Raw genomic sequence first — 15,542 nt, 5'->3', positions numbered from 1 at the left:
CTTCATTTTTCTCCCAAGAGCTGGGTGCTCTCTTTGAGTAAACCTATATCTTTTTTGGACCAACTCCTGATGAAGTGGATAGGGATCACACGAAATGCATTTAGTCTTACGGATGCCAAGATATTGTGTTTGCTATGCTATACTATATGCCAATCATGTATCCCTTTATGTATATAAGATTATGTACTATTTAATATGAATTTTGTTCCATCTATGTATGAATCTCCTGTATGTCAGCTCTTTTTAACGTGTACCTGTTATAATCGCATATTGATTTACTTTATATACTTTTTATTTGTGTAATCGTGTTGTGTTTAACAATGACCAGTTTTCAATAAATTGAGTGAGGCAAGTCACTTATAAAAGTACACACTGACAAAGTACCGTGACCTAATCATTTTTTTGTTAAAATGTCAGAGACCTGCTGCAGTCTCTGGAGGGATCCCAGTCATATTGTTGGGATCCATCTGGATGCCAGATCAGCAGTTGGCTCAGCCTCTCAGCATGCAGCTGAGAGCCTGCTGTTCCCACCCCCTCCCCAATCCAGCGTTCTAGTGAGCGTTGGAGGGGAAGAGCAGAGAGTAGTGACTGAGAGTCAACGCTGTTAGCGCCAATTGGAACAAGGACTTTGTAAACAGTGGTCATGTGATCGCTCAAGTCTCAGGCTTAGAGCCTGGGGGGGGGGGGGTAGCAGCTGCAGCATAGATTTGAGTATAGATGTTCAAACTTTAATCTTCATATGCACCCTCAAGTACAGAGCAGATGGGTAGATAGGTTGAGTCACTTCTCTATCATATATAGTCGTGTGTAGTTAAACTTCATTCATTAAGTTCCTTTTACACATTTACCAACCCAATGTTTACATTTCAAGTGATTGTAAAGTCAGACGTTTTTTTTTATCCTAATGCATTAAGATAAAGTCTTTTGTGTGCAGCAGCCCCCCCAATACTTACCTGAGCCCCCTCTTGATCCACCGATGTCTACAAGACCCTCCTCCATCCGGGACTCTCCCTCCTGATTGGCTGAGACACAGCAGCAGCACCATTGGCTCCCACTGTTAATCACTTAGTCAATGAGAGAGAGGGGGCGGGGCCAAACCACGGCTCTGTCTGGATTTACAGAGCTGCTCAGCTCGGGTGCCCCCATAGCAAGCTGCTTGCTGTGGGGGCACTCACCAGGAGGGAGGGGCCAGGAGCTCCAGCCAGAGACCCGAGAAGAGGAGGATCCAGGCTGCCCTTTGCAAAACCACTGCAAAGAGGAGGGAAGTAGAACATGTTAATAGAAAAAAATGAGACTTTGCAATCACTTTAAAATTCAAATGCAATAATAATATGCAATAGTTCATACTTGACAAACAATTTTTAGTCTTGAGCATAAACGAGAAGGAAGATATATAAAATAACAAAACACTATGCATGGTTTTAAAAAATAGAGAATCCGTGTTCATATTTTGGTATTTTTTTATCTAGGCTTCATCAGGGACAGGGGTACCAATGATGCCCCAGCAGCCAATGATGTATGGCCAGCCTATGATCAGGCCGTCATTTGCTGGAGCTTCTGTTCCTGGTGCTCCGGTAAGGTTCGGTTTGTAACGTATATGGTTTGTCTATGTTTATTTTTACAAAGTTGGTTAATGGTAATCTGGAGGCTTCTTGTTTTAATAACTGACTGTTTTAACTTTCCATTTTACGGATTTGCAGCTATCTCCAAGTCTGACTCCTGCTTCACAGAGCCCCAAAAAACCCCCATCAAAGGATCCCTTAGCAGATCTTAACATTAAAGACTTCTTGTAAACTTGTAAGGTAATTGCTTTATCTTTGCATTTCATTTTTTTTATAGTGCAATTCCTAAAGTGACTGAGGTAATTCCTATAAAGAGTAGTGCATTTTAGAGTACCGCTAGAGACTCCGTTATATAGTTTTTAAATATTTTTCAGAAATTCTTCCCCAGGATCAAATGCATGCTTGGGTTTCTGAGCATGCAAGGTTGTTTTTTTTTTTTTTTTTTTTTTTTAACCCGAGTAACATTGTAACAAAGTAACAAACTTATTAGAACCTAAAATATGGTATATTATATTGACTTGATTACATTGATTATATACAGGTCCTTCTCAAAAAATTAGCATATTGTGATAAAGTTCATTATTTTCTGTAATGTACTGATAAACATTAGACTTTCATATATTTTAGATTCATTACACACAACTGAAGTAGTGCAAGCCTTTTATTGTTTTAATATTGATGATTTTGGCATACAGCTCATGAAAAACCAAAATTCCTATCTCAAAAAAAAATTAGCATATCATGAAAAGGTTCTCTAAACTAGCTATTAACCTAATCATCTGAATCAACTAATTAACTCTAAACACCTGCAAAAGATTCCTGAGGCTTTTAAAAACTCCCAGCCTGGTTCATTACTCAAAACCGCAATCATGGGTAAGACTGCCGACCTGACTGCTGTCCAGAAGGCCATCACTGACACCCTCAAGCAAGAGGGTAAGACACAAAGAAATTTCTGAACGAATAGGCTGTTCCCAGAGTGCTGTATCAAGGCACCTCAGTGGGAAGTCTGTGGGAAGGAAAAAGTGTGGCAGAAAACGCTGCACAACGAGAAGAGGTGACCGGATCCTGAGGAAGATTGTGGAGAAGGACCGATTCCAGACCTTGGGAGACCTGCGGAAGCAGTGGACGGAGTCTGGAGTAGAAACATCTAGAGCCACCGTGTACAGGCGTGTGCAGGAAATGGGCTACAGGTGCCGCATTCCCCAGGTCAAGCCACTTTTGAACCAGAAACAGCGGCAGAAGCGCCTGACCTGGGCTACAGAGAAGCAGCACTGGACTGTTGCTCAGCGGTCCAAATTACTTTTTTCGAATGAAAGCAAATTTTGCATGTCATTCGGAAATCAAGGTGCCAGAGTCTGGAGGAAGACTGGGGAGAGGGAAATGCCAAAATGCCTGAAGTCCAGTGTCAAGTACCCACGGTCAGTGATGGTCTGGGGTGCCATGTCAGCTGCTGGTGTTGGTCCACTGTGTTTTATCAAGGGCAGGGTCAATGCAGCTAGCTATCAGGAGATTTTGGAGCACTTCATGCTTCCATCTGCTGAAAAGCTTTATGGAGATGAAGATTTCATTTTTCAGCACGACCTGGCACCTGCTCACAGTGCCAAAACCACTGGTAAATGGTTTACTGACCATAGTATTACTGTGCTCAATTGTTGGCCTGCCAACTCGCCTGACCTGAACCCCATAGAGAATCTGTGGGATGTTGTGAAGAGAAAGTTGAGAGACGCAAGACCCAACACTCTGGATGAGCTCAAGGCCGCTATCGAAACATCCTGGGCCTCCATAACACCTCAGCAGTGCCACAGGCTGATTGCCTCCATGCCACGCCGCATTGAAGCAGTCATTTCTGCAAAAGGATTCCCGACCAAGTATTGAGTGCATAACTGAACATAATTATTTGAAGGTTGACTTTTTTTGTATTAAAAACACTTTCTCTGTCGCTCATTGACAGACGTAGTCCTCTTTGATTCACATCAATTGGGTTATGTTGTCTCCGCAGGAGTAGGACTAGGCAGAAAGAAAAAACGTTCTGGCTCCACCCTAGGGGCAGTCCCAGAGGGTATATCCTCCCTCTCTCTGCTACAGGAAATCCGTTTTTTTCTGTCTAGTCAGGAGTAAGGACCTAAGTTCCTTGCTAGGCTCTCTGGTCCTGGCAAGATTTTTTTTTTTAGAAAAAATATTTTTAGGTAGTTTCTCCAGTGTTTTTTCCTGTGAGATCTTCAAGCAAATTACGCCGGATCTGGGCGACACTTGTGGTCACCCCAGCCGGCCTACGAGCGCGCACAGACCATTGCATCGCGCTTGGTCGGCCGCGACACATTCAAGTAAGTATGCGGGGCCGGGCGACGGGCTGGATGTTGAGATCCAGTGGTCACCCCGGTTCTGCCTACGAGCGCGTGCAGACCAGAGCTCCGCGCTGGGTCGGCCGCGACAGAGTCCCATTGGAGGGACTGACCTTGCGAGTTAAAAGTCTCGCTTGGACGCCAGGAACCAGAGAGTCGAGGCGTCCGGAGTGGTCAACAACCCCCCACCCCGGTGGAGAGGGTATTGTGAAGAGAGGGTGCCTGTCGGTTCGGTATGAAGAAATTGTATTACCTTCCCTGTGTCCTAAGCCCAGTCATCCTCGGGAGTTTGCTTTACACTCCTTGGATGTGGTCCGGGCGGTCAGGGTATACTTGAAAACGACAGACTCGTTTCGCAAGACGGATTCACTTTTTGTGGTCCCGGATGGACCCAAAAAGGGGTTGCCTGCATCTGCCGCGACTATTTCCAAATGGATCAGGCAGACGGTGGTACAGGCTTATTCTATTAAGGGTCGGGAGCCCCCGTTCCCTGTTAAGGCGCACTCCACTTGGGCACTTAGTGCGTCATGGGCCTTTCGCCATCAGGCGTCAGTGGTCCAGGTGTGCAAGGCAGCTACCTGGTCGTCGGTGCATACCTTTACAAAACATTATAAAGTTGATGTAATGGCATCGTCGGATGCCTCGTTTGGCCGCAAGGTTTTGCAGGCCGCAATTTGAGGAGACCAGCGGTCTACCTCGAGGGTTTTTTTCCGTTGGAAATTTTTATTTGAGTCTCATTCTTTGTTTATAATGAGCCTTTAAAACTTCTAGTTGGCACCGGTTGGGCCTTCTAGATTGGATTTTGATTTCTGTCAATCCCACCCCTCATTTGTGGCACTGCTTCTGGATGTCCCAATTGATGTGAATCAAAGAGGACTACGTCTGTCAATGAGCGACAGAGAAAATCGGATTTTTGTAAGATCTTACCGTAAAATCCTTTTCTCTTAGCTTATTGACAGACGTAGTACCCGCCCCTCTATCATTGAGTTGGGTTGGGTTAAATTCTCTGTTACTGCTTTACAACAGAACTGATTTCCTGTAGCAGAGAGAGGGAGGATATACCCTCATGGGACTGCCCCTAGGGTGGAGCCAGAACGTTTTTTCTTTCTGCCTAGTCCTACTCCTGCGGAGACAACATAACCCAATTGATGTGAATCAAAGAGGACTACGTCTGTCAATGAGCTAAGAGAAAAGGATTTTACGGTAAGATCTTACAAAAATCCGATTTTTTTTTTTTTTATTGGTCGGATGGAATATGCTAATTTTTTGAGATAGGAATTTTGGTTTTTCATGAGCTGTATGCCAAAATCATCAATATTAAAACTATAAAAGTCTTGCACTACTTCAGTTGTGTGTAATGAATCTAAAATATATGAAAGTCTGTTTATCAGTACATTACAGAAAATAATGAACTTTATCACAATATGCTAATTTTTTGAGAAGGACCTGTATAGTATATTTTAGCTGTGCATGCTCTTATAATACAATAGAAGGCAAGGATGCTGGAGGATCAGCAAGATGGTTAAGAGCAATGGTCTGTTTTATCACTTTTGAGGGATGATCCATTTTAACCTTTCTTGGCCCCGAAAGGTTTACCCCACTTCATGACCAGGCCATTTTTGCAAAATGCTTTACACTGACAATTGCGCAGACATGCAATGCTGTACCCAAATAAAGTTGATGTCCTTTTTTTTCCACCCACAAATAGGGCTTTCTTTTGGTGGCATTTGATCACCTCTGCATTTTTTTTATTGTTTGCGATATAAATAGATGAAGGCCAACACTTTGGGAAAAAAAAAAGCAATGATTTTTACTTTATGCTATAAAACGTACCCAATAAAAAAAATGTAAACACATTTATTCATCAATTTAGGCCAATATGTATTCTGCTACATGTTTTTGGTTAAAAAAAAAAAATCCCAGTAAGCGTATATTGATTGGTTTGCGCAAAAGTTTTAGCGTCTACGAACTATGGCATATATTTATGAAATTTTTTTACTAGCTCATTACGAAATACCTTAGCACGAAGCCCCTGCACCACCGCCCGCTCACCTCTTGACACTGCACCCATATACTACCCATCACCCAGTCTTCCTTCTGTGTTTGCATCTTCTGGCCATCTATTTGCGTGTGGGAGATGCCGTGTACGGCACAGGTCTCTGAAGAAACGGCACGGTCAGGCGTTCCTTCAGAGTGCATGCACCAGTGATGTCACTGGCTGCATGCAAAGTAAATATCTCCTAATTGGCACATGTTTAGGAGATATACAGTACCTATACGTAAGCCTTATTATAGGCTTACCTATAGGTACAAGTTACAGAGAAAGCTTTGCTTCCTCTTTAACATCTGGGGCGATCTAAGGGTTTAAATGTGCTGCTAGGGAGTGTTTTCTAACTGTGCAGGATGCTTTGACTGGGGGGAAGACAGAGACCTGTGTTTCTACTTAGCAGAAACACAAGATCTCCAGATGTTTGTTTAACATCTGGGGCAATCAAAGGGTTAAATGTGCTGCTAGGGAGTGCTTTCTAACTGTGCAGAATGCTTTGACTGGGGGGAAGACAGTTATCTGTGTTTCTGATCTCCATCGCCCCCCCCCCCCCCCCCCACAGACCGCCGTTCTGCCTCTTCTGAGATTGATCGCGGGCTGCCTGCAAACATCTGGTCTGCCAGACCCACTGATTGGCTCCCGCTGTGTCCAATCACAGTGGTAGCGGGTCGCCGGCGGCGCGCACCCCAGATCTAGTGCACAAAGTCACGTACAGGTACGTGATTCTGCACAGGAGGGCCACCCTGCCACAGTATATCCAAGTTGTCCAGAAGGGGTTAAACTCAGGTGAATAAACAGGGTGTCTTAATTGAATCTGGGCTCCACTGTTCTTAATGTTATATGGAAGATATAGTTCTGATCCCCCTCTCACTTGTGACCTTGGTGGGGTACTGAAGACTTTGCATTTTTGAGTAATACAAACACAGCAACCATAATTGAGGAAATCTTAAAAGATCAACTAAACATAAATACTTGAATAGAACCAAGCCCCCTGGTGGAACACTGAGCTCCTACCCACTGGGGGGTGGACTGATAAGTCGGAGGCATCCATGTACGTGGACAGAAGTAAATCGTTTACTTTTCAGTTGAAACACATTTGAAACTTACCATAAAAAACCCTTTGAAACTGTAAAATATGTTTGTGAAATATTCACAATACTGATAAAAACATTTTTCTTTCCAGATGCTGTTTTTTTGACATGAGAAATGTGAGTCTGGAGCCTTTGAAGAACAGATTGCTGCTCAGAGTTTCAAAGTGAGCCACCAGTACCAAACCCAGTGCTTAGATTTATCTCTTCTGAAACGCGTAGCACAGCTGTGAAAGTAACCATTAGGATTGTGTATTAACCTTAGCAGTTACCCGCTACTATATATCATATATTTTGTTTTTTGTTTCATTTTCTTTCCGTGTATCTCGGTTTTCTGTGTTTTTCCAATTTTCCATGAGTGGATGTGAGTTCCCCATGCCTTCAAACGCTTTTCTGATCCTACCTGGTGAGGGCAGAACACGCAGCTGTTTGTGTGCTGAGCAGTCTTGAGCGATGTGTCTGTGTTTTATGACCGTTTTGATGTATATAATGTTTGGACATCCTCTGTTTCTTCTATGAAATATTGTGTGGTCACACCAGAAAAACACTCCAATACAAACCTTTGTTTTGTGTCTGCGTGAGAATTAACCCACAGGCCTATCAGTTGTGAAAGCAAACTGCTTTTGTGGTACTTTATATGTTTATTTATAATTTAAAAGGAATCTGAAAAAAATATCTCCACATATGTAAATATGTACTCCTATGACTATAAATCATATCAGAAATATATTTATCTTTTTGTTTTTAAATTTAATTATACATATTTTTTCATTTATTTTATTTAATTTTTGTTTTGTTTTTTTGTGTTTTTTTTGGGGGTGGGGGGGGGGAGCAAAACTAGCATACTCATTCATTTTGAAAAAAATGCACTTAAGTATTGTAGTTACAGCAGGATGACTAGGTTTATGTGGAGTGTTTCTTGTCAAAAAAGTATGAACTTATGTATTTTATTTTTTTTTCACATTTTAAGTTTTATTGTACATTCTTGTTTTGTTTTCAATTTTAGCATGTGTTTTTTTTTTTTTTTTTGTGAGTAGTTTTTGTACTGTTTGTGGCTGAACTTCATGCAGATCTCTATGGTCTGCCCCTCTGTACATATATACATTTTTTTCTTTTAATTTTTTTTGTTTTGTTTTGTTTTTTTTTTTTTTGCCCCCCACACATTCAACACTTGTGCTGACAGCTTGGCTTTAAGGTTTTGGTGCATACAAATAAGGTCACTGTTGATCAGTGTTACAAGTGGCTTGGCAGCTGTCTGTAAGAGTTCATTGGATAGGGATGATGTTCACCTGTTGTAAGTCTTTACATTTAATTATTTGATGGTTGTATCTGAATTTACTGTGGGGATAATATACACTCTAAATGAGGATAAAAATATTTACAATTTCAAAATGGCTATCCTTTGTATCTTGGTTAAAAAACCCAGTGCATGTATGCCCTGTGAGATGCAATAAACACCTTGAACAGAAGCAAATGAAAACTAAAGTTTGAGCCTGTTTGTTATAAAATCATTTTATGACCATTGATAGTTTTCCACTCATCTGTTTCTAGCACATTTTTATTTAGAACATTGGAAATAAAAGGTGATTAATGATTTTGTTACATCTTGTCCAATCAGAGCTTGCTTTCAGATGATTCCTGTTGAACTGGCTGAAATGCAAGCCTGTTTGGCCCACCAGGTTCAACAAAAGTTGACTGAAAAATTGATTGAGCTAGGTGGAAAACTGTCAGCTGAACAGTGAGTGCATCCAAGCAAATGCAATCACTGTGTATTAAAATAGAACTGTGGGCAATGTTTTTTTATTTTGGATAGAACAAGGGAGAGTTATAACCCCTGTCTTATTTTTTTTTTTCCACCATCTGTGTCTCTTTGGGGAGATTTCCCTTCACTTCCTGTCCCATAGCCAAGCAGGAAGTGAAAGGGGAATTCCTTGGGCACCCCTAGGTCACCAGATCTAGTGTCCCCATTGGAAGATTTCCCCTCTATTCCTTTCTGGGGACAACCCAAAATTTAAGATTTTCTTTTACTTTCAATGATGATGGTAAACTGGACAAATTGACGGGGTGAATCTCCTTAACCGGGACGCAGACCGCAATAAAAACTGACAATAGTTTTAATCCGTCTCCACTCTATCCAAAATTTAAGGCAAATTTTTTTTTTTTTTTTACGTTTTACTTTAAAGCAGCCACAAGTTATGGCTGTCTGAATACAATAGCTGGCAAATAAAATTCCTCCAGTCATGGTATTTAGCATGGATTGGTAAATCAAGTGATTTTCTTGTATACAGCCAGCCTGAAGGAAAATCGCAACATGTATCTCTAGATGTATTATTTCCAAGGCCTAAAAAATAAAATCAGATTATGACCAAAACTAGCCATACAAGCAAAGACTGAGCTACTTGTCTCAAGCAGCCTCGCCATTATCGGGTTTGGCCACACATTTGCAAGATGTAGTCATTTGACACCCCTGCCAAAAGAAAATTCACACAGTAAAGACCATATGCAGTCATGTGAAAGTCAATACATCCTATGAAAATTGTTGGTTTACATATGTAAAGAAAAAAAAAATCAGATCTTGATTTCAATAGTGCCTGCAGATAAAGGTGCTATATTTGAATAAAAACATAAGAAAAATCGCCTTTTCAGTGAATTAATGAACATAATATTAAGAGATGTAATGATGTACTATGAAAAAATAAGTACACCCTTGGCCTCAGAAGCAGGTATTGCCCCCTTTTAGCAGGAATTACTTCTTGTAGGAAACTGCATAACTGCCCCTAAGGCTCTGACTTTGAATCATTGACCATTCTTATCTTTTGAAGCATCAGTCCATAACCCATTTGTTTTTAAAGCCCTGGCATTTTCCTCTATAAAGAAGAGCAAACTGTTGGCTTTCTCTGTTCTTTTTGGACTTTTTCCTGGCGTACCTGCCATGCAGGTAAATTGGTGCAATCTCTTTTGGATTATAGGTGCATGTACTGATACCAGCTTTTGCAAGATTTACCTGCAGATCCAGCGAGAACATTTTAGGGTTTAAGGTTTCCCACCCAGCACAGTCAGCTCTTGAAATGGATATGATGGGTGGGAAAGCCCTGTACAATTGAGGCCACTTTCACACGTGTGTGTGACCTAAAAGTTGTGCGATTTGTACATTGATTTTGACTGGACTTGAAGCAATGCCTGCGTAATCTTGAGGTCTCTGGATCTCAAAATGCATCAAAGTCAGACCAAAGTAGTGCAGGGACTTCTTTTGAAGTTGTTGCAACTAAAAGTCTCACAGATATGAATGGTAATAATTGGAAATCATGGAGTTCGACTTGTCATGCAACTTCACAGTCCCAAGTCGCAGGACAAGTTGCACAAGTGTGAAAGAGGCCTTAAAATCCACACCATTTTTAAATTGCTTTTCTTAAAGCAGGATTATTCATTTCAAGGTGATCTTTTTTCAAGACTCTTGCCTAGCTTAGGCATCCGCAACCTCAAAGCCATTTTAATTTGGCATGATTACATCACACAATAGCAGAGAACACATATATATTAGCATGGATAAGAGTTTTAAATAAGAGATTCCACCTGCATAAGCCCTAAGGAGGATCTAATCATTGGATTCAAAATGGAGGTAAATATAGGGATGTACCTACTTATTCCAAATCTGCATTTTGGTTTGTTTAGATTATAATTCCATATAGTGTATGTCATGTGTTCAAATATGCCTTTCATCTGTAGGTGTTTGAATGAGGGACTTAATGTCTGCCTGTTAAATTTTTTCTAAAGTAAATTTGCCTGAGCTATGTACGTATATATATGTGTGTGTGTGTGTGTGTATGTATGTATATATATATATATATATATATATATATATATATAATATGTGCATCTCTGTCTCTCTCTCTATATCTATCTATCTATCTATATATACATACACTTGTGCTGTAAGAATAGTGACTTGGATTGTGATCCAGCAAATGTGAGTAATTCATAAACATGCAAGTTATAGATCAGTGAGGTCTGAAATGTTTCTTTGCTGATCACAATATGTGCATGGACACCACAAAATGACAGAATGGCCAATCAAGTTTGAGAAAATGAATAAGCTTTACACTTAAATCATTTTTAAAGGACCAATATTGTGAAACACATTGTGCTATAGCTGTATGTTAACACATGCAATGTTAGTAATTGCAGCAACACGCATACATTAACCACAGTCCTTAGAATACAATATTTTTTTTTTTTGCCTTTTAAGCAGTCATCTGTGGTATTAAACTAAACTAATACTTTGTCCATACAGGGTAAGTAACAGGTTGGTACTTGCGCTTACCTTATATATGCTCCTCTGCCACCCCATTGATCTGTCAGAGCTCAATCAAAAACAAAGTACATATCTGCCTGGGGAATAAGGGGGGTTGCAAATTACTCATTGCCATATTTCCCACAATGCAATGAGTGGGCAAGTAATCTTTTTTTTTTTTTTTTTTTCTGGCGCCAATTTTTTATTTTTCCCACACTTTAGAACCGGTGACTGTAGTCGCCAAGAAAATTATAGTGAATTTCCCCAGACAGTGATAAAAGCCTGACAAAGGTTCCAACTTAAAGTGTTGCCTTTTAGATGCACTTTTTTTTTTTTTTTTTTAAAACGATCACTTTTCTGAGGAAGTATTAAATTATACACAAAATAGATTGCATTAAGAACAGACATAGCAATTGTGTTTCTGTAGAGAAGAGGAAATTACCATACTGGTTTTCTGGTCACAAATCTCGTAAGCTGATTGATGAGACTCCAGTTATGAAAATAGTTGGGCTTTTGGCTTTGTAAAGCACTGGGAAGGTAAAAGGATAACCTTTTCCTGGTGCCTCTATGGCAGAATACATCTGATAGCTTCAGTATGCTGCCATGGATAGGCACCAGAAAGAGAAAATGATGGTAAGTATGATACAATTTTCTGTTTTTTACACTCTTAAAGCTCGATTTCTTGCAGGTCCCCTGCCAGTCCCAGCCATGTTTGGTTGGTTCTGTCAACCTTATGATTTAGAAGAACTACTGGGTTTGGTGGCAGTGTTAATTTGAAAAACCTGGACACTCTTGGCAAACCATTAACTCAAGGAATTGCTATGTATTTAAAAACAACTCTAACATTTCTAGATGCTTTAATTTTGCGAACATATGTCAGTTATGACAGAAATGTCACTGTTTATATGAACAAAAGATACCGTAAGACACAAAAACATGCAAAGGCCCATTTCAAATAACAAAGACACAGGTCTAGTCATAAAGAAAGTGTACTTTTAAAAAAAATTCTTAAAATTAAACAAATTCCTCTGGTTGTTCTGTTTGAGCTATAAAGTAACAGGAAATTGTCCTCTCTTGAATCCAGTCGTAAGTTCAACTTAAAGTGGAACTAAACCCATTGATTTAACAGTTTCAAAAATCAGTTACATTCCCAGTGCAGGGCATATAACTGTCACATTGCTTGTGCTCTCAACTAAACTGTCAAAGCATCAAATGACTGGTGTCCTAATTGATCACATGTGCAGCATCATGGCAGTTGAAGATCAAGCAGAGGCTAAGATGGCAGTTTAGTAGGCTAAAAACTATAGGAGGGTTTAGTTCTGCGTTAAGCTGGACCATCATTCTTTTGGGGTTTTTTTGCCCGATAACTATGCCCTGTCGGATGAAACAAAACGGCATTATATATGAATATATAATTTGTTACCAAATCTCTCGTACAATTGTTTCTGCACGTCAATTAGAAACTCTATTTCTAGTAAAATATTGGAGATATCAGACTAGCGAATTCCTCTGTTAATGCATATTGAAGTTAGAAACCAGAGTTCGTTTTTTTTTTTTTATTTCGAGGACTGCTTCAAAAGAAAGCCAGTTACTTATTATAGAGACACCTATAAAATGATCTATATTCCTGTTTTTTGTTTTTTACTTCATTTGAATAGCAGAGTTCTTTAAAGTGATACTAAAGTCTCTATTTTAGTTTGAAAATAACAAACCTGTCATACTTACCAGCTCTGTGCAGTTTTGCACAGCGCAGCCCAGATCCTCCCTTTCTCAGGTCCCTTCTTCAGTGCTCCTGGCAAGTGCCCCCACACCAAGTAGCTTGCTATGGGGGCACCCGAGGCAAGCAGCCGCTCTGTGTGTGCATTCAGACATGGAGCCATGGTTCGGCCCTGCCCCCTCTCTCCCCTCATTGGCTCCCTGACTTTGTCAGCAGCAGGAGCCAATGGTACCATGCTGCTGTCCCAGCCAATGAGGGAGAGTCCTGGACAGACAAGACTCTGCTGCAACATTGCTGGATCGGGATGGAGCTCAGATAAGTATGAGGGGGGCTGCTGCACACAGAAGGTTTTTTTTTTTTTTTAAACTTAACGCATAGAATGTATTAAGAGAGAAAAAAAAACTCCTGACTTTACAACCATTTTAATTATGTCATATTTCATAAAAAAAGCTACTCTAAATGGAACATTAAAGAGCTTTAAAGTACTGCTTGTTAAAAACAAAGGGGATTTGCATTTAATTATTTTCTAACACAAATACAAAATTGAGGGAATCATGCCATCTTAGAGTAGAGGGTGAGACTATATTGCATTTATATGAAAGCATTTTTGCTTTACCTCACCTTTTTAAAATGGATATCTGGGCAAAATAAAATTAAATGTAGTACTTCTCTAAAACATGCAGTTTGCATACACATCTCCCCATATTTTATTCCTTTAAAAACCCTGCAGCTTCTACAGAAAAACCCCTGTTGTTCGGCTAGAAATGCACCAACTCTAAAGGCCCGAACACATAATAAAAAAATCGGAAGTAAAATTTCATCCGACGGACGATCTGACCATTTTTTGGATCGTTAGTATAGTGCTTTTCGATAGCTGAAAGTGAATTTTCTGCCGACAAGAACTAAAGTTGCAGGCTATAAAATGTTTATCGTATGTGAACACAACGTCCAATTTTCATTTTAATACAGTTTTCTTCTGAAAAAAAAAAAGAAAACATCATAAGAGCAAGACTGGGTATGCTCGGAAACAAAAGAACACATGCAAAACAATTCAACACATGGCATTACTTTCAAAGTTGAATTCTGTCGTACGAGAATTTTCGTATGACAGTAGCCCCTTCACTTTCAATATGAGACTAGCATGCAACAAAAAGATGAAAGTTTTGTCTGATAGTCTGATCGTGTGAACGAGGCTTTAAGTCTTGTTTTGGGCTGACAACATACAGCATTTTTGTGGACTGAGTGGTGTCAGCCATGTCCAGTTTTTTCTTGCCAAACTACTCAAACCCACCTACTCTCCCAGCTCTAGGACAAAAAGACTAATCATTCTGTAGTCCAAGACTAAGGACTGGGTAGACTTATTCCTCTCCTTGAGATATAACACAGGAAGTGGACACGGGGCAGCTCTGAATTTCTCACAAAATCAGCTTTTTTTTTTTTTTTTTTTTTTTTTTTTTTTTTTTAACCTTTTGAATAAATGTGACAAGACTCTTTAAATTGCATATTTAACAGGCCAAAACGGAGTGAATGAGAGCAGTTAAGTGTTAAGGTTTAGCACCTTGCCACCCGCCGCACGCAAATATGTGACCTTTCAGCGGGTAGGCCTTGGCACAGAGTGGCTGCATATTTGCGTGAATACAACTGTACTGAGAGCGTGCGTCCTCTATGTTACCGGCAGCTAATGGAAAGTCCCCAATCGCTTCTTGCCAACTTGCTCCAGCCAATTACGGAGGTCACATGATCATCAACCCTGCCCCTGGGGTTTTTAAACCTCTTTCAAGGGCTGAGAGGCCCGGGTGCAAATTACAAACTAGCTCTGTAATTTGCCAAGCCTTAGGCCTCCTGCACACTGGTTTTTTTAAACAGGGTTTATCCTGACATGAGAAAATCAGCGTTAAGTTGCCAAAACTGCATTATATGAAACCAGTTTAGGTGAGTTTAGCAGTGTTTGGAGTTTTTCATTGGCCAGAGTTTTAATTTTATTTTAGCCATTGAAATAAAGTGCTAAACACGCCTATTGTTTACACGCGTTTAAATATTTTTTATGTTGTCAAAATGCCCTCTTCTGAACATAATTTTAGGGCCTTCAGAAAACATCCTCTAAACTCCCCTTCTACTAAACTGCTAAAAACATCCATGTGTGCATGGACCCATAGGATAAGATAGAGGGGAGTTCAAGGGAAAAAAAGAAAAAAAAATGCTTACACTCAATAACCATAGCAGTGTGCGTTAGCTCTGAAGCCTATTACATACTACAGCTCCGTTCAGAATCACTGTATTAACAATTTGATAGTGATGTTCCCTGCTGAGCTATGTGTTTTGATAGGGAGGCCCCCTGCCAGAACACTTTGGTCAGCACTCTCAGCCATTGAGTCTTCAACAGGAGAGTCGGACCAGATGCTGTACGCATAGGCCTGAATGGCAGCCGGTTTCTATTGAACCAGCCAACATTCAGACCGTGTGTACTAGGATTTAGTCATATTTTTATGAAGGTG

At 40.2% G+C, this 15,542-nt stretch overlaps 1 protein-coding gene across 1 annotated transcript in view; it reads left to right on the top strand.

The window, feature by feature from the left end:
• The window catches only part of SNAP91 (synaptosome associated protein 91), a 251,212-nt gene extending 243,357 nt beyond the window's left edge, over positions 1-7,855 (top strand). The window contains exons 26-28 of the mRNA XM_082251196.1: positions 1,470-1,574; positions 1,701-1,802; positions 7,135-7,855. Of these exons, the coding sequence (XP_082107322.1) occupies positions 1,470-1,574; positions 1,701-1,793 (198 nt within the window). The 3' untranslated portion in view covers positions 1,794-1,802; positions 7,135-7,855. The remainder of the gene's footprint in view (positions 1-1,469; positions 1,575-1,700; positions 1,803-7,134) is intronic.
• The last annotated feature ends 7,687 nt before the right edge of the window (positions 7,856-15,542 follow it).

Source organism: Pelophylax lessonae, assembly GCF_965119305.1.
Source record: "Pelophylax lessonae genome assembly, chromosome: 3".
Lineage (NCBI taxonomy): Eukaryota > Metazoa > Chordata > Amphibia > Anura > Ranidae > Pelophylax > Pelophylax lessonae.
Note: the sequence above shows the minus strand (reverse complement) of the source record. Positions and strands in the feature narration are given on the sequence as shown.